At 42.3% G+C, this 23556-nt stretch overlaps 1 protein-coding gene across 1 annotated transcript in view; it reads left to right on the top strand.

Annotated features, from left to right (window-relative positions):
* The first annotated feature begins 1026 nt into the window (after positions 1-1026).
* The window catches only part of CUNH11orf97 (chromosome unknown C11orf97 homolog), a 34508-nt gene continuing 11978 nt past the window's right edge, over positions 1027-23556 (top strand). Inside the window, exons 1-3 of the mRNA XM_040257906.1 lie at positions 1027-1229; positions 6760-6864; positions 19099-19224. Coding sequence (XP_040113840.1) covers positions 1088-1229; positions 6760-6864; positions 19099-19224 — 373 coding nt within the window. The 5' untranslated portion in view covers positions 1027-1087. The remainder of the gene's footprint in view (positions 1230-6759; positions 6865-19098; positions 19225-23556) is intronic.

The following is a 23556-nucleotide window of genomic DNA, read 5'->3' as shown; positions in this document are numbered from 1 at the left end:
CCAGCCCAAAGACGTGAAAAGTGGAGTAAAATGGAGGTAATATGGAGGCGGTTGCATTGGACTACATTCTTTGTAGAACTTTTTAATTCTGCACATTTAGCTTTCATAAAAGTAACACCACAACATTGTTTTAAATAACTACAAAAACAAAAGCAACCTCATACTCCAAAAACCCTAGCGTTTCCATTTGCTATTCAAATTAAACTTTGAGTTTGACTTCATCTGTAAAGTCAGTTATTATATGGATTGAAATAGATTGTGAATACAAAAGTGCTTGGACACTACAAGAGTTGTTTAACAACAAGAATTTACAATCCAGAAGTTAGTAATCCTTAACATTGATTTATTCCATCATGTTGTGTGTGTAGCAAGAAGCCGGGACACGACAAACATTATCACTGCGTGAAATCAGTGACCTTGCCTGAACTCACATGTCCAGTCCCTGCTCCCGCTCTTACCTGTTCCAGGTGGCTATCTATCTACTCTTTGGCCTCTGGGACCAAACTTTTCTGAATTCGGATTCTGGCTTGTGCCACTTCTGGTTGCCTAACTCCAGGCAATGTTCTTAGCTTTTTGAATCTCAAATTCCCTACCAGGCAATAGTAAAGCCTCTCTTGGCGAAACTGCTGTGACAAACACACGAGAAATTAACAGAAAGTCCTTTGCTTTGGTGGGTAAGTAATCGGAGAAGGCACTGGCACCCCACTCCAGTACTCTCGCCTGGAAAATCCCATGGACGGAGGAGCCTGGTGAGCTGCAGTCCATGGGGTCGCAAAGAGTCGGACACGACTGAGCCACTTCACTTTCACTTTTCACTTTCATGCATTGGAGAAGGAAATGGCAACCCACTCCAGTGTTCTTGCCTGGAGAATCCCAGGGATGGCGGAGCCTGGTGGGCTGCCCAGCTCCCCAACTCCAGCGTCTCTCTTCCTGGGCGCGCGGGACACAGGAGACGCCAGCATAATAGAGCTGCTAGGCGCTGGGAGGATCCCGTCACCATGGCAACCAGAGACGCCTAGCGTTCCCCCGCTGCCCGCGGCAGAGCCGAGAAGGCCAGACAGCCGTCAGCCACGAAGACCCCGGCGGCATGAGAGGGGAGGAGGCAGCGGCAGCCGTGCCAGTGCCCGAGGCGGGCCGCGATGGCGAGCAGCCCCGGCCTCCCGCAGGCCTGGGGGGCGCGGCGCGCGGAGAGCCGGGCGGCGGCGGTCCTCAGGAGTCCCGCAAGCAGTGTGAGTTCCCTTCCAGGCGTCGACACCGTGGGAGGGACGTGCGCTAGGCGAAGCCGCGAAAGGCGGCGAACCGGGGAAACCGCGGTGGCACTAGCTGAAGCCGCAAAGGTTTTGGAGGAGGGATTGGAGTAGCTGTTTTGGCAAAGGTAAGGGCCGAAGGTATCTGGTCCATTTATCCAAGCCCTCCTTCATTAAAGGTTCTCAGCCCAGGTAGCCTCCAACTTAATGGGTAGTGGCATTGTCCTGGAAGGTATTGAAAAAAATTGTGCACGTGTGAATACACATACATATAGTATTCAAAATATTAAATTACAAAATATATTTTAATTATAAAATGTGTAAAATATATAAATTTGTTTTTACAAATAAAATATGAAATTAATTTTTATATACATAAATTATATACACACGCATGGAAATACAGGTATCGTTTTTGTCAATTCCTTCCTTTTACAAACCGGGAACTGAAAGTCTAGACTAGCGGAAAGGACGTACCTTGCCCACTATCACTCAGTGCAGAAGAACGCCTTCAAACACTTAAACTCCTCTCTCTTGGATTCTCCGTTCGTAAATTATGATTACCTGACCCTTTTAGAGTCTCACAATTAGGGGCCACATGTTAACACACTGCTGCTGTTTCCTCCTGTCCGGCCAAACACAACCTTGCAAGAAGTAAAAAGCAGTTCTGGTTCACAACCAACATAGTTGAAAGTTGAGTCCTCCAGGTCGAAGCGCTCATCCATCTTGTTCCATAAATTTATAGATATTTCCCAGCCCCGTGTGCCCCACACGTCTTCAGTGGGTGCTAAGGAATGATGAAGATGAAAATAATAGACTGAAGAAGGTGAGCAATTTCCAGCCATTCTGCAGAGCCTCGCTGATTACCTCTCTAGAGAGCAAGGGTTGGGCAGAAGCGGCTCGACTTCCACTCCCCCAGGGACCACACACCCCCTCTTGGGAGCCCGGGACCTCCCAAGGCACCTCAGAACTGCTGTTGCCGCCTCTTTCCTCATCATCAGTCACAATAAATCTGATTATGATGTCTCATTCTTGTTCTTGTGAACAGTACGCAGAGACCTTATTTAGAGCAACTAAGTTCAGTGTATATGTAAGTATTCAGTATATTTAAGGAATTCCTTACTCTGACTTGAAATTCTCCCTGGAAATTTTCTCATAAGCCATAGTAGAATTTAGAGGTTCTTTATTCCTTTTGGCTGTAGGAGTAAAAGGTGGAATTAGTCATTTGCTTGTCAATTGAACAAATATTGAGTCCTGATTGCGTGCCTGCCATTGGGCAGTTGCTGGGAAATGAGTAATGAATTAAGGCTGGTGTCCAAACACTCAGGGGCTGACAGAGTCAGGGTGGAAACATATGAAAAGTACCTGCCTCAACCTTCCGGAGCTCATTGTTTAGGGCCTCAGCTGAAGTAGAGAGAGATTATCCACACCTGCACAAGTACCCATTTAATTTTCAAATGTTTTTTTTTCTTTGGAAAGTCTTCAGTCTCCCTTTTTTTGGAAAGGTCCTCAGGGTCTGTACAGCTTCTACTCCCTAATCACACATTTGTTCCCAAATATACACAGATAAAATGTGGTCCTTTCCCCCTGAAACATTTTTGAATTATATAATGGTGGCTATTTGAGCCCCACCAAATCTTTTATCGCCTCAGTGTTACCTTTATTTATTCATTTTAGTGTTATCTTTAAAATAATTTGTAGTGTTCTCACCATGCTGGCTGAACTATCCCAATATTCTTCATTTTATTAAATCACTGAATCCAGTATTCTAGGTACCAGCAGATTAGGGTAGTGTGGTGGGACCAAAACTTCCCTTGATCTGAACATTATACTTCTATTAAGTGAATGTATATAAATTCACAATAGCTGTTTAGGCAGACGCATTAGATTATTAACATACAACAAATGCAATCTATGACATCCTTAGTTTCTCTTTTCCTGTCTGTCCAATTGAAAACATTTGACCCAGGCCTTTTCTGTCCTATATTTATGCAGTTCCTCTGTTTGGTTCTAAATGCAGGTTGTTATATTATCCCCATCAATATCATCCTATGGATATGAACACTTCAGTCCAAGTGTGAAAGGCCCTTTGAGTCCTGAGTTTGCCATTCAGCACTTAAACCATTCACCAAGTCTGTGTCATTCTCACATTTGGTGAGTTTGCTGAAAGTTCCTATATTCAGATTAACTAATTAAATGGTGAACCCCACAGTCCAAGTAGAGTCTCTGGAAGCCTGTGATCTGTCAAGTAGCATCTTTGGGTGGGCACTCTGCCTCCTATATGAATGCACTTTATCAAATGTCTTGCTGAAATGCAAGTACTATACTATGGCTGCATCTCCTTAATCTAGCCAGTATAGTAACTTGCTTTGAGAGGGTCAGCCATGTTGTTCAGTCGCTAAATCATGTCTGACTCTTTGTGATCCCATGGACTGCTAGCATCCCAGGCTTCCCTGTCCTTCACTATCTCTTGGAGTTTGCTCAAACTCATGTCCATTGAGTCAGTGATGCCATCCAACCATCTCATTCTCTGCTGTCCCCTTCTCCTCCTGCCTTCAATCTTTCCCAGCATCAGGGTCTTTTCCAAAGAATCAGCTGTTTGCATCAGGTGGCCAAAGTATTGGAGCTTCAGCTTTAGCATCAGTCCTTTCAATGAACATTCAGGGTTTATTTCCTTTAGGATTGACTGATTTGATCTTGCTGTCCAAAGGACTCTCGAAAGTTTTCTCCTGCACCACAGTTTGAAAGAATCAATTTCTTTTAATTTTTATGACTAGCTTTTTTGAAACTTACCTTCTCATCCATAAGTGAAAGTCGCTCAGTTATATCCAAACCTTTGCTACCACATGGACTGTATGTAGTCCATGGAATTCTCTAGGCCAGAATACTGGAGGAGGTAGCCTTTCCCAATCCAGGGATTGAACCAGGTCTCCCACATTGCAGGCAGATTCTTTACCAGCTGAGCCATAAGGGAAGCCCCTCTTCCATAAAGTAGGAATAATTTTACTTTCCTATAGGCTGATTGTCAAGAAGAAAGATAGTATACATAAGATGCCTAGGGCATGGTAACATTCAATAAACCGTAGCAATTGTTAGTAGCCAGCTTGTTTGCTTCCTTCCTTTCTTTGTCTTTCTTAGAGCAAGGAACATTTGCCCATACTAGCTCTTTATGAGTTTCCCAGGGGGCACAGTGGTAAAGAATCCACCTGCCAATGCAGGAGATAGGGGTTTGATCCCTAGTCCAGGAAGATACCCTGGTAGGAAATGGCAACCCACTCCAGTATTCTTACCTGGAAAATCCCATTGTCTGACAGAGGAACCTGGTGGGCTACAGTGCATGGGGTCCCAAATATTCGGACATGACTTAGTACGCACGTGTATGCACACACACACACACACACACACACACACACACACAGCTGTTTACAAGTTTGTCATTTTTCATAGTTCCTTGAAACCTTTGATGATTTCTTCTGTGAATTCTTGTGAGAGAAGGGCTGAAATTTGTCAAGAGACTTAAAATTATAGCAAGTGATCTCTTCCTTTCTACTGAGCTATTATAGACTTTTCCTCTTAGCCAAATTTCTTAAACCCTTTTCTGCCTGAAGATTATAATTTAACAGAATTTTAAGCCAGAGTTACACGAGTAATGCTGACCCACATTCATCTCTCATTCGTATGACTCTGAATTTGGGGGAAAACAAGACCAAACCTAGAGAGTATCTCACTCTACCTTGTTCATGTCTGAGGGTGTGTTTGAGTCACACAAGCAGGAATAACCCAGACCCACAGCTAAAAGCAGTGGATCTCTTGCCCCATTTGCGCCAGTCTGAACACAAGTCAAATTTGTTCTTTATCAGTTAGTCTGGAAAAGATGACACCTGCCGTATCTTTGCATCAGTCATTGAGATTCTCCATGGCTCCCTGGATTGAGCTTTTAAAAAACACTAGGATTAGAGCTACTGGCTGCCTGCTGTTCACCGGGCCGTGTGGGCAGACACACATAGAGGAATCTGTGCTCCACCTGATTGAACAATGCTTTAGTTCCACTTGAACACACACTTGTTGAGCATCTATTATTTTTTTAATTTGTATTTATATTTGTCTGTGCTGGGTCTTTGTAGCTTCACGCAGGCACTCTCTAGCTGTGGCAAGAGGAGGCTACTCTCTAGTGTGCCGGCTTCTCACTGCCATGCGTCCCTCACTGAGGAACACGGGCTCTAGGCTCAGCAGTTGTGGTGCACAGGCTTAGCTGCCCCGAGGTATGTGGGATCCTTTGCATTGGCAGGTGGGTTCTTAAACACTGGACCAGCAGGGAAATCCGGTTGAGCATCTATTATTATGTCACACTCTGTTCTAGGACTCTGATGAGCTGAAAAGACAACACCTCTGCTCTCACGGTATATAGCCTGGCAAGGGAGACATATGGTACTAATAGTTACACAAATAAAATTGTACATAAAGTAAATGAGGGTGCATATACATTGCAATAAATCAAATGAAAGCAAAGAGGAGAATACTATGAGAAAAAGTAACTAGGGACATTGTGGAGCCAAGGAAAATTTCCTTAAAGAACTGACATCTCAGCCTAGACCTGACATGCAGGTAGAAGTTACCCAGGCAAAAATAATTATGAGAAAGACAGTTAGGGCAGAGAAAATAGAATGTACAAAAGAGACAATGTGTGGGGATGGACAGAAAGGCCACGTGGCTGGAGCTCAGAGAGCAAGAGAGAGAAGGGCTGACAGGAGAGTCTGGAGAGACAGATGGGCTCAGATGACTCCCTGGGCTGAGCAGAAGAAATGTAGCTAAAGAGCTTAGAAAAAATAGTGCATCCTCAACTATAGCAGTGAAGTCTTGTGGGGCCAGGTTTGGAGGACAGGAAAGGGTCATATGTCCATTAGAGACACTCCACTACAATTCAGGTTTATTCTTTAAAAAAGATGATGAAATACTGCTAGACTGTTCTAGATCATGTATCTGGATTGTAGGCTCTATGCATGAAAGTGAAAGTTGCTATACACTCTTTGGAATTCTCCAGAATACTGGAGTGGGTAGCCTTTCCCTTCTCCAGGGAATCTTTCCAACCCAGGGATCAAACCCAGGTCTCCCGCATTGCAAGCAGATTCTTTACCAGCTGAGCCACCATATATCTTTATCATTCACTGCTGCGTCCTCTGCCCCAAATGCCTGGCACAGAGTGTGTCTTTAATAAGAATTTATTGAATAAATGAACGTTTTCTTCAAGTTAATGAAGAAAACGTTCATATATTACTTCATAACATTTAAAAGAAGTTATCTGAAACTTAACCACAAAATATAAAGTTCTTCCCCTGGCAAAGCTAAATGTTACACTGGAAGGGATCTTTCCAAAATAGAGTCTGTAGGATGAAACACCTGCTGTTTGTATGGAAGGATTTGTCTCTTTAAAAAACAGTTATTTATGTAAATAATGGCTAGAAGGTTGGGCAGAACTTATGGTAAGTAACCAATTTTGTTAATACCTTTACAGGGAAGAAGTTTTTATATTGTGAACCACATAAGAGAATTAAGGAAGTACTTGAAGAAGAACTTTATATAAAAAGAGATGAATGCCACATTAAACATCCACCTGCAGGTAATCTCAGTGACAAATGAAGTATATTTGCAAAATGGGTATAAAATTGCCTGTTTGATGGCAGTGATTATTATATTTATTGCAAAACCATGAGTATTAAAAGAAAAACAGCCCCCTGGGAGGTTCCTGGCTAATTTTATAATTATTTTGGCTTTGCCCAAATAAACTGCTGTATTTAAATTGCTGTCCCACATTTTTGGTGGATTTTATTTCTATTTAATGATAAGTGGAATTTTTTCCAAGTGTCTGGAAAGCACAATAACATCCTCAATCTTTATCAATATAAGTAGTACCAATAACAGTGATTCTCAAAGTATTGACTGCATCAGAATTATCTAGGAATTACTTGTTAAAAGCAGATAGCTAAGCCCCCAACTATAGAGTAACTGGCTTAGAAAGTCTGGGGTGGGGGCCCAAGAATTTGCATTTGTACCAAGTCCCAAGTTGATGATGCTGGTCCAGAGACCCCACTTTGCAAATCACTGACTCAGAAGGATCTAAGTCATTTAAATAGGTCAATTCACCCCAGGATTTTATCTCACATACACATAGTATATGGGTCACATGGTCTGAGCTCATACTGATGATTCATTTGAAAAAAGATATGCTCTAAAGAGGGTTTCCCTGGAGCTCAGAGATAAAAAGTCTGCCTATCCATGCAGGAGATGCGGGTTCGATCCCTGGGTCAGGAAGATTCCCTGGAGGAGGGCGTGGCAACCCACTACAATATTCTTAACCTGGAGAATCCCATGGACAGAGGAGCCTGGCAGGTTAGGGTCGCACAGAGTTGGATATGACTGAAGCAACTGAGCACACACACACATGCATGCTCTAAAGAATCCCTTATAGACATAATTTTGAAACTGCTGGAGCTCCTTATTTTTTATAGTTCCTTCTCAGTGATTACTAGGTGCATATTTCATGTTTTTATTGAAATCCTCTTGGATAGCTTCCCCGGTGGCTCAGAGGTTAAAGCGTCTGCCTGGAATGCGGGAGACCCACATTTGATCCCTGGGTCGGGAAGATCCCCTGGAGAAAGAAACAGCAACCCACTCTAGTACTCTTGCCTGGAAAATCCTAGGGACGGAGGAGCCTGGTGGGCTACAGCCCATGGGATCTCAAAGAGTCGGACACAACTGAGCGACTTCACTTTCTTGGATGCCAGCAGTTGCTTGAAGATATAAAAGAAATGAGACATGACTCCTGTACGTAGAGAACTTGACATTTTCTGAGGAGAATTGTTGAACAACAGGCTGTGCTGTGCTAAGTTGCTTCAGTCATGTCTGACTGTTTGCAACCCTATGGACTGCAACCCACCAGGCTCCTCTGTCCATGGACTTCTCCAGGCAAGAATGCTGGAGTGGGTAGTCATTTCCTCCTCCAGGGGATCTTCCTGACGCTGGGATCGAACATGTCTCAGGTCTCCTGCACTGTCAGGCCTGTTCTTTACCATTAGTGCCACCTGGGAAGCCCAGGCTAGTGGGACCCAAATTAGAGCAGAGGCTGCAGGCCCAGAGGTACAACTTTTCAGACTCTGACATAGTTTCACACTTTGTGGGGTTTTTCCTATTTCTTCCTTCCCCGTTCTGTCCCGTTAATCTTAATACCAATGCCACATTGATACTACAGGTTTTAATAATGTCTTCTTTTTCCTTTAAGAATTGTTTTCCCTCCACTCTACATTTTAAAACCAGCATAGAAGTGCCTTTTAAGGTCTTCTGTATCACCCATTCTTATGGAAAGAGAGGCCAAAGGAATGGCTAATTTTGTTCATACAGTGTCTTGAAGGAAAGTTTAAAGTCTTAGAGTTTGAACTCTATGGATGGATACAGAATGACCAACTAAATTGTTTCTCTGAAATCCAATCTACATATACCGTTTCCCTGGTGATTAAAAAAAATATTTAAGTCTATGCAATTGTATTTGGGTCCTTCATTTCAGAGATTACATAAAAGCTAATTTATACACTATTTGGATGGTATGTTGATTCTTAATGGATAAATTTATTTATGTCAGTCTGAATAATTAGGAAAACTCATTTGGTTTATAAAAATTCATTTTTCTAGGCAATCTTCTTAAATATTGAAAATGAAAGTGGCTCAGTCGTGTCCAACTCTGCGACCTCATAGACTATACAGTCCATGGAATTCTCCAGGCCAGAATTCTGGAGTGGGTAGCCTTTTCCTTCTCCAGGGGATCTTTCCAACCCAGGTATTGAACCCAGGTCTCCCGCATTGTGGGCAGATTCTTTACCAGCTGAGCCACAAGGGAAAATCAAGAATGCTGGAATGGGTAGGCTACCCCTTCTGCAGAGGATCTTCCCGACCCAGGAACCCAACTTGGGTCTCCTGCCTTGCAGGTGGATTCTTTATGAACTGAGCTATCAGGGAAGACCTCTCACATATTTTTCATATGAAATGAAGACCGCATGGGGTGCTGCATTTTTTATAGCATCCACCAGAGGTCGCACAGAGGTGCTATTTGAGCCTAGAAAAAATCTTTCAAGGCTGAGAATTGCTTCTGTAAGGTTAAGTTTTAAAGGGCTCTGATGATGAAAAACGGAAGCCTACTAAATTTTTTCTTTTTCGTTTCTTCTCCTTTTCATGGCTGAAAGCCTCATGTGGACCAGAATAGGAAACTAGCACCTAGGGAGAGTTCCACACTCTTCCAGCCAAGCCCCAAGAGCTAAGGCTGGCAGCATGCACCAGCTACTGTAAACTGGAAGGTTTACAGTGACAAAGTCTTTTAAATATCAGAAGAAAGATATGGCCTCTCTTGCTGGAGGACACACCTTGCCACATACACCCAGAATTCTGCATAAAACTCTTAGGGACTTTTAGGGGCTTGAATGTAGTCTTCCCAGGTAGTGCAGTAGTAGTAAAGAATCTGCCTGTGAATGCAGGAGATGCAGGAGACAGGGGTTCGATCCCTGAGTTGAGAAGATCCCCTGGAGGAAGGCATGGCAACCCACTCCAGTGTTCTTGCCTGGGAAATCTCATGGAAAGAGGTGCCTGATGGGCTACAGTCCATGGGGTTGCAAAAGAGTCAGACACAACAGCACCTGAGCATGCACACACACGACTTATATACAGCCATCCCTAGACTTAGAAGTAAGTACACTTGACCCGTTATTTCTACTTGTTCACTTATTGGCTCTGTCACTCATCCCAACTAGGCCTTTGCTTCCACACATGCAAGAAAATTGTTCTTTTCCAGATTGCAAATGACCTCTGTTGTTAAGGTCAAATGTAGTGATCTTCAAGGTCAAATCCAATCCACAAACTCAACTTCTCCACAGCATGTGACATAACCATTTACTCCTTCCCTGGAAAACACTTTCTCAGCTCAGCCTCCAGGTCACCATGCTCCAGTCTCCTGGTTTCAGTTGTACCACCCCTTCTCAGAGTCCTTGCTGACTCTGCTTCTTCTATGCTCTAAAATGTGTAAAACTCAGTCATGGATCTTTTTCTGTATCCATACTCCCTCCCTGCAGATCACGCTTGGCCCTCTTGTCCTGACAACTCCAAAATTTATCTCTCTGGCCTCTGATTTTCAAATTCCCAGAAGCCTACTTGGCTTGGATATCTAAAGGCCTCTCAAACTTAGCATGACCAGAACAGAACAGAATAAAAATCTTAAAAAATTTTTTACTATGGACCATTTTAAGTCTTTATTAAATGTTTTATAATATTGTTTTTGTTCTATGTTTTGAGTTTTTGGCCATGAGGCACGCAAGATCTTTGTTCCCTGGTGGTAGTGTTTTAGTTGCTAAGTTGTTTTCCGACTTTTGCGACCCCGTGGACTGTAGCCTGCCGGGATCCTCTGTCCATTGGATTCTGCAGGCAAGAATAGTGGAGTGGGGTGCCATTCCCTTCTCCAGGGAATCTTCCCAACCCAGGGATTGAACCCAGGTCTCCTGTATTGCAGGCAGATTCTTTACCGATTTAGCTATGAGGGAAGCCCAAGTTCCCTGACCAGGAATCAAACCTGCACCCTCTACAATGGAAGGTGAAATGTTAACCACTGGACCACCAGGGACATCACTAAATCCCAGCTTTTAAAATCCCACTCTTCAGTGGGTCTTCCCCATCTCAAGAAATGGTACCACCATTCACTCAGTTGATTAGGCCTAGAGGCAAATCTTCTCTCCATGGTCAGTCCATCAGTGAATCCTGTGAAATCTACATTTGAAAGATATTTGTAATCTCCCCACCTTGCCCAAAACATCTACTTCTGCCTCATTGACTATGCTAAGGCCTTTGACTGTGTGGATCACAACAAACTATGGAAAATTCTTCAAGAGATGGGAATACCAGACCACCCTACCTGCCTCCTGAAAAACCTGTATGCCAGTCAAGAAACAACAGGTAGAACTGGACATGGAACAATGGACTGGTTCCAAATTGGGAAAGGAGTACATCAAGGCTGCATATTGTCACCTTGCTTATTTAACTCACATGCAGAGTACATCATGCAAAATGCTGGGCTGGATGAAGCATAAGCTGGAATCCAGACTGCCGGGAGAAATAGGGAGAAATATCAGTAACCTCAGATATGCAGATGACACCACCCTTATGGCAGAAAGTGAAGAGGAACTAAAGAGCCTCTTGATGAAAATGAAAGAGGAGAGTGAAAAAGTTGGCTTAAAACTCAACATTCAGAAAACGAAGATCGTGGCATCTGGTCCCATCACTTCATGGCAAATAGATGGGGAAACAGTGAGAGACTTTATTTTGGGGAGCTCCAAAATCACTGCAGATGGTGACTGCACCCATGAAACTGAAAGACACTTACTCCTTGGAAGAAAAGCTATGACCAAACTAGACAGCATATTGCCAACAAAGGTCAGTCTAGTCAAAGGTGTGGTTTTTCCAGTAGTCATGTATGGATGTGAGAGTTGGACCATAAAGAAGGCTGAGCACTGAAGAACTGATGCTTTTGAACTGTGGTACTAGAGAAGACTCTTGAGAGTCCCTTGGACTGCAAGGAGATCAAAGCAGTCAGTCCTAAAGGAAATCAGTCCTGCATATTCATTGGACGGACTGATGCTGAAACTGAAGCTCCAATACTTTGGCCACCTGATGGGAAGGGCTGACTCATTAGAAAAGACCCTGATGCTGGGAAAGATTGAAGGCAGGAGGAGAAGGGGACAACAGAGGATGAGATGGTTGTATCGCATCAGTGATTCAGTGGACATGAGTTTGAACAAGCTCCAGGAGATGGTGGTAGACAAGGAAGCCTGGTGTGCTGCAGTCCATGGGGTCACAAAGAGTCAGACATGACTAAGCAACTGAACAACAGCAACCACTCTGCCCACAATCACCTTCCCCAAACCCCAGTCATCTCTTGCAGGCTCAGCAATAGCCCCGAATGACAATTTCTACTCCTTCCCCCTGTAGTCTATTCTCTTCTCAGAAACCAGAGGCATCTCTGACAAACATAAATCTTTGCCCATCACCACCATGCTTAAAGCTCTCCAGAGCCTTCTTATTTTCCTTAAGCTAAATTTCAACTTTGTCGTGTGACCTGCTCACCTCTGTGAACTCATCTCCCATACTTTCTGACTCCACTTTAGCCACACAGGTTTTCTTGAAATTCCCTTGAAAGTCTTCTCCAGCACCACAGTTCAAATGCATCATTTCTTCAGCACTCAGCCTTATTTATGGTCCAACTCTCACATCTATACATGACTACTAGAAAAACTAAACCTTTGACTATACAGACCTTTGTCAGCAAAGTGATGTCTCTGTTTTTTAATATGCTGTCTAGGTTTGTTGTAGCTTTTCTTCCATGGAGCAAGTGGTAGAAATAAGAAATAAAGTATTTCTATGGTATCCATGCCTCCAATAAACGTAGAGAAAGAAAAAACTGGGAGAGCCAATTATTTCTGACTTCTAGCCTCCTCTACTTATTTATATTATTTGCCTGGCCCTTTCTCTCTCTTTTTTTTATGTGCATATACACATATGAATATATATTTTTATTTGAATTTAAGCAATATATACTGTTCCTTATATCCCAAGCCTATCTAAATTCTGGGACTCACTAACTTACTGACCTCACTGGGCCTCACTTCTAGCATTATTTTATTGTTTGGGGGCATGTCTCTTGCTCTTGTTACATGTGGTTGTTGCTAAATAAGCCTACTTGGTTTTGTTGTTAAGCAAGTCTGCTTCCTTGAGTTATCATTAACTTACAGGAGTCTCCTATACCTTTTACTTTACTTATGGTCTCCCAGTGGGATTAGCTATTTAATCTCCTACTTTGTCCCTTTACTCTTTCCCTATCACTATGCTTCCCATTTTGTAGCTCTAGAAGCTGAGACTAGGGGGAGGTACAGTAACTGTTGTCACTCAGTGGAATAACTGATACATGAATGTAGGTTCATCTGAAGCTGATATCTTTGCTCTTTGTCATTGGGTTATACTTTATAAGATTATATTTTCTTAGAGGGAAAAAAGATTTGAAACTGCATTGGTAGCAAATAGTATTCTTTTCAGTTAACACAATGTTGTCATGATCTTATCCAGATTCAGGGTCAAACCTGAGACAGAACAGGTTTCAGAGGCTTTACACATTCTGTCAGATAAGCCATTGGGCCTGGATCCACAGAATCTCATCATCCTGAAAAAGAGAAATGCAATTTTCTGATCAGCAGTGCAGGACCATCTGTAATACAGAAGTGTGTGTGTGCTCAGTGCTCAGTTGTGTCCGACTCTTTGTGACCTCATAGACAGCAGCCCCCCAGGCTCCCCCGTCCCTGGGATTCTCCAGGCAAGAACACTGGAATGGGTTGCCATTTCCTTCTCCAGTGCATGAAAGTGAAAAGTGAAAGGAAAGTCACTCAGTCGTGTCCGACTCTTCGAGACCCCATGGACTGCAGCCTACCAGGCTCCTCCGCCCATGGGATTTTCCAGGCAAGAGTACTGGGTGCCATCGCCTTCTCCGTCCTACATTGGCAGGCAGATTCTTTAGCACTACCACCACCTGGGAAGCCCTGTAATACAGGAGATGTGGGTCAATCCCTGGGTCAGGAAGATGCCCTGAAAAAGGAAATGGCAGCCTACTCCAGTGTTCTTGCCTGAGAAATCTAATAGACAGGGGAACCTGGCAGGCTACAGTCCATGGGGGTTTCAATATTTGGACATGACTTAGCAACTAAACCACTGACCACCACCATGTAACTTTCTGGATAAGTAAGAATTTAGCTAACATGATAATTCATGTATTTTTAGTGGTTCCCTGAAATTTTTCCCCTCCTTCCAATTTTTTTAAAAGAGAAGGTAGGTTTATGAGGTATGCATTATGGGACCATTGCGTTCATTTTGCCATTTATTTTAAAACAATATCTACATTTCAAAAAATTCTGTAAGAGGACCACACAGAAGTAAATTAATGTACTAATTTAATGGTTTTAAATTGCTAGGGTTTTTTGTATTTTTCTGGCTAAAACTAGCAGAGTTTATGGATAAGGTCGTGAAAATTTTGATGAATGAAGTTTACTAGTTTTCTCTTACACAACATTCTGTTTCCTGATTAATTTTGGGAGTGTGCTACCAGACACATTCATTTGTGTCTATATGTGCCTGAATGCAGGCAAACTTAACTTTGAGTCTGGTTTATTATGTTTAGCATAAATTTAAGAAATGTAAAATGTTACCCAGCAACTGCGAATATTTTTGCTATTCGTTAACACATTCAACAAAAATGTTTTTTTCACCTGCAATATACAAGGAACTTACTAGACACCAAAAGCACGTTAGAATAATTACAAAAAAAAAAAAAAGATAATTACAGAGCTCAGAAGTCACCAAACATAAGTTTAAATGACTTGAAATTTTCTTCTTCTGACGATGTTTACACAAAGGAAGCATAGACAATATGTTTCTAAGCTGGTTTTTCAAGGTCTAATGTTCATCATTCACAGTCTGGAGACAGCTGAAGGAAACAAAAATATTTTTAAAGGGCAGCTTTCTCTGTCGGACCAGGTCAGATCCCATCAGCCAAAATTTTCAGCATAAAGACTTTGTTCTGTAACTGTAAAATTCAGGATAAAAGCACACCTAAAAAGATTTCTGAGTAGAATAGGGTTGAAGGCAAGAAAAGAGGAGAAAGAAAAAAATCTCTATAATATTCCTACCTTCCAGAAAGGACTTAATTCTTTTCTCCTGGCTTCTCTCTGTGCCTGCTTCTCTTTTCAGGTTAAGCTGCTGGCATTGAGGTCTCTCTGGCCAGCTCCACCCCTCCCCCTCCTTGTCCTCCTTTCTCCACCTGGAAAGTATTTGCCCAGAGCTGAGATGCTGAAGCTCCCCCTAAAGATGCCGCTGTTTCAAAGGGTATTCATACTTTTTGCTGGTCCTCTTTTCCTCCAAGAGAATGTATCACTTTCCGTAACATTTTCATCCAAAAATATCCTATCCACTCAAAATCATGCTATTTATCCCAGCAGCCTCTGTCCCCAAGTACAATAAATGCTTGTGCCTAACGATTCATGGGGTTGCAAAGAGTCGGACATGACTGAGCAACTGAACTGAACTGAACTGAACAATATTTTGCTATGAGAGTTTTCTTTTTTCCCCCAGGTGTTTCTGGGCATATGCATTTGTGCTTCAGGCACTTTCTCTGTTAGGGCTTTCCCGTTGGCTCAGCAGTAAAGCATCCTCCTGCCAATGCAGGAGATTAGGGTTTGATCCCTGTGTCGGGAATATCCCCTGGAGAAGAAAATGGCAACCCACGCCAGTATTCTTGCCTGGGAAATCCCAAGGACAGAGGAGCCTGGTGGGCTACAGTCCACGGAGTCGCAAAAAGTCAGACGTGACTTAGGGAGTAAACAACAACAGCAACAAATTTTTTTCTATCAAGCTGTGCTTGCATCTGAAACAGCAAGCGAAATTAGATTGGTACAATCTTTCTATCTAATTTGAGATGGGTTTTCTACAGAGTCTTGCCCCTGGATCTTTTTTTTTTTCATATTTATTTATTTAGCTGTACTGAGCTGCATATGAGCTCTTAGTTGTGGCATGTGGGATCTAGTTCCCTGACCAGGGATAGAACTCAGCCGACCGCATTGGGAGCATGGAGTCTTAGCCACGGGACCACCAGGGAAATCCCTGCCTCTGAATTTTTAACTGTTTTCTATTTACCAGACCTTCCCACAATATGGAATAAATCTAAACCTATTTCCTTGGTCTCACATAAGGTGTCACAGGGAGTATTGAATAAATGTTTGTGGACTCCTTCATCTGAGAGTGTATTACCCTTTTCTATGTCTAGACAGGGCAGAAGAGGAAACTGGCTTGATCAATTAAGAGAAGATTTGGGTTAGATATTAGAAACAGCTTGAATTTTGTAAGGTCTTGGCAGAAGGAGGTTATGGAGGCTTCCTTGAAGGTCTTTAGAAAGGAGGGGGGAACTAATCTTGACAGATAGCTTCAGCCGCTCCATTAGGAGCAGAGAAGGAGTCAGTTCAGTGAGTCAGTTCAATGACTATGCGTCTGGAAACAGTCTCAGTCCATGCTTGGACAGGAAAACCATTGTCTCTGTTAAAAAAAAAAAAAAGCTATTTATTGGGTACAAAGCACTTATGTCCGTTTCACCCGAATGCAATAACAATCCTTCAAGGTATATATTATTGTCATCCCCATGAGAGAACTGACACATACTGGATTAAATGACTTGCCCAAAGTCATAAAACTGGTAAGTGGTAGAGAAGGGACTGAAACCAGATCGCCTCGGATCCCAAAAGCTGTGCCCCCGGTCATTACATGTTATAGACTCCATTCAGGAGGAATCATGCCAGTGTGTTTGCCATGGGCAACCTTACATCTATGGAGAATATTGGATATTAACATTTGTAGCTTTAGAAATGGGAAAACCAACTTATAGCACTTACCTGAATTCACTTCTTTATTTAACTTGGGTCACAGTTTTCTACACAGTAAATTCTCACTAAATACTTGTTAACTGACTCCCCAAATCTAAACATGTGATTTTAAGATACAGAGAAAAGCCCAGTGCAAATCATTACTAAGCCAACACTTATTGACAGTATCAGGATTTAACACTATAATTTGCCTTGTGCAACGAGTAGACATTCAGTTCAGTTCAGTCCCTCAGTCGTGTCCGACTCTTTGCGACCCCATGAACCACAGCACACCAGACCTCCCTGTCCATCACCAACTCCCGGAGTCCACTCAAACCCATGTCCATTGTGTCAGTGATGCCATCCAGCCATCTCATCCTCTGTCGTGCCCTTCTCCTCCTGCCCTCAGTCTTTCCCAGCATCATGGTCTTTTCAAATGAGTCAACTCTTTGCATCAAGTGGCCAAAGTACTGGAGCTTCAGCTTCAACATCAGTCCTTCCAATGAACACCCAGGACTGATCTCCTTTAGGATGGACTGGTTGGATCTCCTTGCAGTCTAAGGGACTCTCAAGAGTCTTCTCCAACACCACAGTTCAAAAGCATCAATTCTTCTGTGCTCAGCTTTCTTTGCAGTCCAACTCTCACATCCATACATGACTACTGGAAAAACCATAGTCTTGACTAGATGGACCTTCGTTGGCAAAGTAATGTCTCTGCTTTTGAATATGCTATCTAGGTTGGTCATAACTTTCCTTCCAAGAAGCAAGTGTCTTTTAATTTCATGGCTGAAGTCACCATCTGCAGTGATTTTGGAGCCCAGAAAAATAAAGTCAGCCACTGTTTCCACTGTTTCCCCATCTATTTCCCATGAAGTGATGGGACCAGATGCCATGATCTTCGTTTTCTGAATGTTGAGCTTTAAGCCAACTTTTTCACTCTCCTCTTTCACTTTCATCAAGAGGCTCTTTAGTTCTTCTTCACTTTCTGCCATAAGGGTGATGTCATCTGCATATCTGAGGTTATTGATATTTCGGCAATCTTGATTCCAGCTTGTGTTTCTTCCAGACCAGTGTTTCTCATGATGTACTCTGCATAGAAGTTAAATAAGCAGGGTGACAATATACAGCCTTGATGTACTCCTTTTCCTATTTGGAACCAGTCTGTTGTTCCATGTCCAGTTCTAACTGTTGCTTCCTGACCTGCATATAGGTTTCTCAAGAGGCAGGTCAGGTGGTCTGATATTCCCATCTCTTTCAGAATTTTCCACAGTTTATTGTGATCCACACAGTCAAAGGCTTTGGCATAGTCAATAAAGCAGAAATAGATGATGTCTTTCTGGAACTCTCTTCCTTTTTCCATGATCCACCAGATGTTGGCAGTTTGATCTCTGGTTCCTCTGCCTTTTCTAAAACGAGCTTGAACATCTAGAAGTTCACGGTTCACATATTGCTGAAGCTGGCTTGAAGAATTTTGAGCATTACTTTACTAGCGTGTGAGATGAGTGCAACTGTGCAATAGTTTGAGCGTTCTTTGGTATTACCTTTCTTTGGGATTGGAATGAAAACTGACCTTTTCCTGTCCTGTGGCCACTGCTGAGTTCTCCAAATTTGCTGACATATTGAGTGCAGCACTTTCACAGCATCATCTTTTAGGATTTGAAATAGCTCAACTGGAATTCCATCACCTCCACTAGCTTTGTTCATAGCAATGCTTCCTAAGGCCCACTTGACTTCACATTCCAGGATGTCAGGCTCTAAGTGAGGGTGAGTGATCACACCTTGATGATTATCTGGGTCATGAAGATCTTATTTGTACAGTTCTTCTGTGTATTCTTGCCACCTCCTCTTAGTAGACATTACGTTACAAATATTTTGCAGTGATGTTTCCCAGTTGGTTTACTGTTTTCTTTCAAGTGGAAGATTAACCAGCATCTAGTTTAAAATATTGTAGGATCTATTGGAGGAGTTAATCTGGTAACTTTGGGTTATGTTATCTTTGGAAATATTTTGTGCTTCTGGAAGTTAAATCAGAATCAGATAAGACTGACCGATGAAGTCCACATATTACCTATTACATATTCCTAATTTCTCTGTGTTTTGCTGTTGGTTTCTTTTTTGACTTTTCATCTCTTTCTTTAGGGGAAGTTAAATTAGTAGCACTGTAGATGTTTAACTGCATAGGAAATAATTGAACAAATGAACTGGAATTACACATTAAACAAATGCTAAAGTCTTTGGGTAGTGTAATTAAGTCAAATAAGTTTCCACCCAAATCTGAGAAAAATAATTGCCAGGTAAATAGTTTAAAAACACTTTGTGCTAAAAGCAGTAGAAACTAATAATCATTATCTTGCTTTTGAAAATATTGACAGTGGCCCTGGAAGGGATTTGGAGCATTAAAAGGAACCTCCCTGTGGGAGGCTTGAAGCCAGGACTGCCGAGCAGGAACAGCTTACTGCCACAAGCCAAGTACTATTCAAGGCATGGAGGCCTGAGAAGTAAGATCCTGATACCCTTGATATCCCCCTGCTCCCTAGTGGCTCAGACGGTAAAGAATCTGTCTGTACTGAGGGAGATCTGGGTTCAATCCCAGGGTCAGGAAGATCCCCTGGAGAAGGGCATGGCAACCCACTCCAGTATTCTTGCCTGGAGAATCTCATGGTCAGAGAAGCCTGCTGGGCTACAGTCCATGGGATCACAAAGAGTTGGATACACTGAGTGACTAACACTTTCTTTCTTTCATACTTGATTTCCAAGCCCAGCGTGGAGGGTGCTATTGCTATGCTGTCGTAAGTCACTTCTGTTATGTCTGACTGTTTGCTACCCCATGGATTGTAGTCCACCCGGCTCCTCTATCCAAAGGGTTCTTTCTCCAGGCAAGAATACTGGAGTGGGTTACCATTACCTCCTCCAGGGGATCTTCCCAACCCAGGGATCAAACCTGCATCTTACAACTCTTGCTTTGGCAGGCAGGTTCTTTACCACTAGTACTGAGCAGTTTATAAACCAGTGATGTGATTTATTTATAGTTCTCAGTCAAAACCCAATCTTCTTTTGACTTGCTTCTCTCAGGTTACTTGTAGTTTAGCAGTTCAATTCATTGCCTTATTGTGGAACTTGAACAGTTACAGTTCAGGTAACCAATTTACCCCATGGATACAATAGAAGTTCACACTCCTGAGATACGCCCCTGACTCTTTCTATCCGTGGCACACTTTGCAGCCCACAAACTCAGCGGGTAGGAATCTTGCACTGTCCTTTTCTTGTAGATAGATGATCTGTGTTTGCTAGTGGCAATGAGGAAAGACAGATGAGGAAATTCAGGAAGAATAAGGTAACTGCTTTGCTTGGTTCCATGAGTTCTACCTTGTTTTAGGTAGGAGGCCAACAGGCTGGCCCCAGTACACTGTTCCTCACAGACAGTATGTTTGGGGAAAAAAGTATTACTCATTCCTCCCTCTCCCGCCAGCATCTGCCAGCAATATTTGTGGCAGGATGTGGAGAAGGCAGGGATTCTCACAGGGGGGTATAAGCAGCATCCAGATAGTGGAGGGACATGCAGTTAGGTCCTGAAAACAGCTCTACATTGAGAGGAAACCTTGGGCCGAGAAGGGAGAAGTGGGTAAGTGCCAAGCTTGGGTACTCGTTACCTAAATGTGAGTCATACTGGCAAGTGCTGTGGAGCGCTTTGTATTCTAGACCCTTTTAATGTAATTATCTATTAAATCTTCACAACAATCACATGAAGCAGGTACAGTTCTTTTCACAGATGAGGAAACTGAGGCCTAGGAAGCTTTAAATAATTTACCCAAGTCAGTCAGCTAGTGAGAAGAAGTGACTAGATGCCAGCAGCTCTGTGAGCCCGCAGTGCATAGGAGCCAGGCTGTCTGCTGAGCCTGGAGGCAGGTGAGGGTTCAGCCCAAGTGCCACAAAAGAAGGGGCTCCCAGGGAGGCAGCCTCTGGAATATGGATTCAGTAGGAGGAAAATACGGAGAAGGCATTGTTACAACCCACTCCAGTACTCTTGCCTGGAAAATCCCATGGGCAGAGGGGCCTGGTAGGCTGCAGTCCATGGGGTCGCTAAGAGTCGGACACGACTGAGCAACTTCCCTTTCACTTTTCACTGTCATGCATTGGAGAAGGAAATGGCGACCCACTCCAGTGTTCTTGCCTGGAGAATCCCAGGGACAGTGGAGCCTGGTGGGCTGCCATCTATGGGATCGCACAGAGTCAGACACGACTGCAGTGACTTAGCAGCAGCAGCAGCAGGAAGAAAATACAGCCACTAAAGACTGACACACAAGGTGAAAAGATAAACAAAAACTTGTTACCTAAGGGATTCACATAGCAAAAAGGAACCAGTAACGGAGACCTGGGTTTACTAATAACATAGTCATAAACACCATTTACAGTGTGCCAGGGATGGCAGTGGGTGTTTTATAGTTATGTAATCTGCAGAGTCACACAAGATGAGGGTTTTAGTCTCCATATTCCAGGTGAGAAAATTGAGGCTTGGAGACTTTTTGCATTACCCAACTTCTTGTCTAGGGAGTAGTGAGGCCAGAACTATAAGCCCATGTCTGTCTAACTTCCAACACTATGCTTCAGCCTCTGTGAAACCACAGCAGAGAAATTCACACATCGGACAACAAGGGCTGAATAGTAGTGGTTAAACAGGCTCAAATGCCAGGGCCATAGGAATGCAGGGTTAGGAACCTGGGAGGCAACTGAATGCAAAATCCACAAAGATGTGAGTGTCCTAAAGTAATGGTTGTTCAACCCAAGTCTGGGACACTTGCCCAGTGGGGACTGTTTATTTCAACTTTCCACCCAGTTAGTCAGGTCCCAACTCTAGAGGGTAAATCCAACATTCCAATAAAACTCACAAAGCAATTTATTTTAAAGGTGATCTTCTAAGGTCATACTATAAGACTGGTTTGAGGCACAAGTTACCTTCAGCTTAAGACATAGAAGTGCAACAGATTCCCTGACTTATCAATTAAAGGCATATAATAAAAAAACATATGTTTGATTTTGACTATAATTACAATACTTTCACCCATACAGTTTAGGAGAAACTTGTTCACAGCTCCCACTCACTGATACTCATCCACACTGCCTTCCTAGCGGCCCTCAGCCCTCTATCTCCAGCCCACTGTCAAGCTCTTACAGATATCATGTTACAGTAACTGTTATTGTTGAATGTTTTAGCTTCAACTCTGTAAGTTACCAGCTGCATTTTGCCATCTAAAATGCTTCTATCTGCTATACAAATCATAGTTGATGAATCCATAAGAATCGGTTGATAATTGATAGCTAAGAATCACTGCAGTGTAGTGATCACGGGAGTTGTGACTCCTCCAACATCTAACACACGCCATTTAAAATTAGAATCCTTTTTAGTTCTAGAATCAATTGTAGTTCTAAATTCTAAAACACTTCGGTTAGACAAGAATACTCAACGCAGCAAAACTGTTCAGATTTGATGGAGAAATCAAAAGCTTTCCAGACAAGCAAAAGTTAAGAGAATTCAGCACCACCAAACCAGCTTTACAACAAATGCTAAAGGAACTTCTCTAGGCAGGAAACACAAGAGAAGAAAAAGACCTAAAAAAAAATAAACCAAAAGTAATTAATAGTAATAGGATCATACATATCAAAAATTACCTTAAATGTAAAGGAATTAGATGCACCAACCAAAAGTCATAGACTGGCTGAGTAGATGAAAATGTGTGCATGTATGCACTTCCACCTACGACATCACTCTACTTAACTCCCCCAATTGTACATAATTATGTTAAATTGTTAGGTTAATCATGTTTCTATTATAGCTTGCAATTGAAATTATCTTTTATTTTTTTGTCTGGCTATTGATTGTGAAAACTGATAAACATCTTTTACTACTGTGATTATATAACTATTATTCATTTTAATACCATTGTATCATGATTGGTTAACAGAAAATAATAGAATTCTATATCACTAAAATTACCATTTAATTAAAAAAACACCTGTAATCACTTTTTAAAATCCAAAAGCACATTAGAATTATCTTGGAATTTTTTGAAAAATACAAATGCCCAGGTACTGTTTTTTTCTCCAAAATTGCAGATGCAGTTCTAAGGAGCAGCCATGTTTAAAAACAACTGGACTCTATGATGATGTTTTACTTTTATCTAGTTTGTTTTACTCTTTATATTTCAATTCAATGCTTTCATTTAGTTTATGTTTTCCAATTTGCGTCTTTTTTGTTGTTGTTCTTTCTCAAGGCTTTATCAAATGTCGTAGAAAAGCTTTTGCATGCATATGTATATAAATGGAACTTCCTGGGTAGCTCAAACAGTAAGTAATCTGTCTGTAATGCGGAAGACCTGGGTTTGATCCCTGGGAGAAGGGCATGGCAACCCACTCCAGTATTCTTGCCTGGAGAATCGCATGGACAGAGGAGCCTGGTGGGCTACAGTCCATGGGGTCTCAAAGAGTCAGACACAACTGAGCGACTTACACACACACATATATATATATAAGTAATATGCATAATATAATATATATATAAAAGATATAAACTTTTATATGCTTAAAATAACTCAAGAAGGACGTAGAAACTGGTTACAGAAGTTGTCTCTAGGGATGGGAAAGACACTAAAGGCGAGACCTAAAAACTGAAGCGTAATATACATACAAATAAGTTCACATATTGTAGGTGTACAGCTCAGTTTTCACAAACTGAGCACATCTGAGTAATCAGCACTTAGAATAGGAATCAGAACTTTATCAGCATCCCCAAAGCAAAAAGGGTAACCCTTTATCTTTTATGTTTTGGCTGTGCT

Source organism: Oryx dammah, unplaced genomic scaffold (genome assembly GCF_014754425.2).
Source record: "Oryx dammah isolate SB20612 unplaced genomic scaffold, SCBI_Odam_1.1 HiC_scaffold_17, whole genome shotgun sequence".
Taxonomy (NCBI): Eukaryota; Metazoa; Chordata; class Mammalia; order Artiodactyla; family Bovidae; genus Oryx; species Oryx dammah.
The sequence above is the reverse complement of the archived record's forward strand: the minus strand, read 5'-3'. Positions and strand labels throughout refer to the sequence as shown.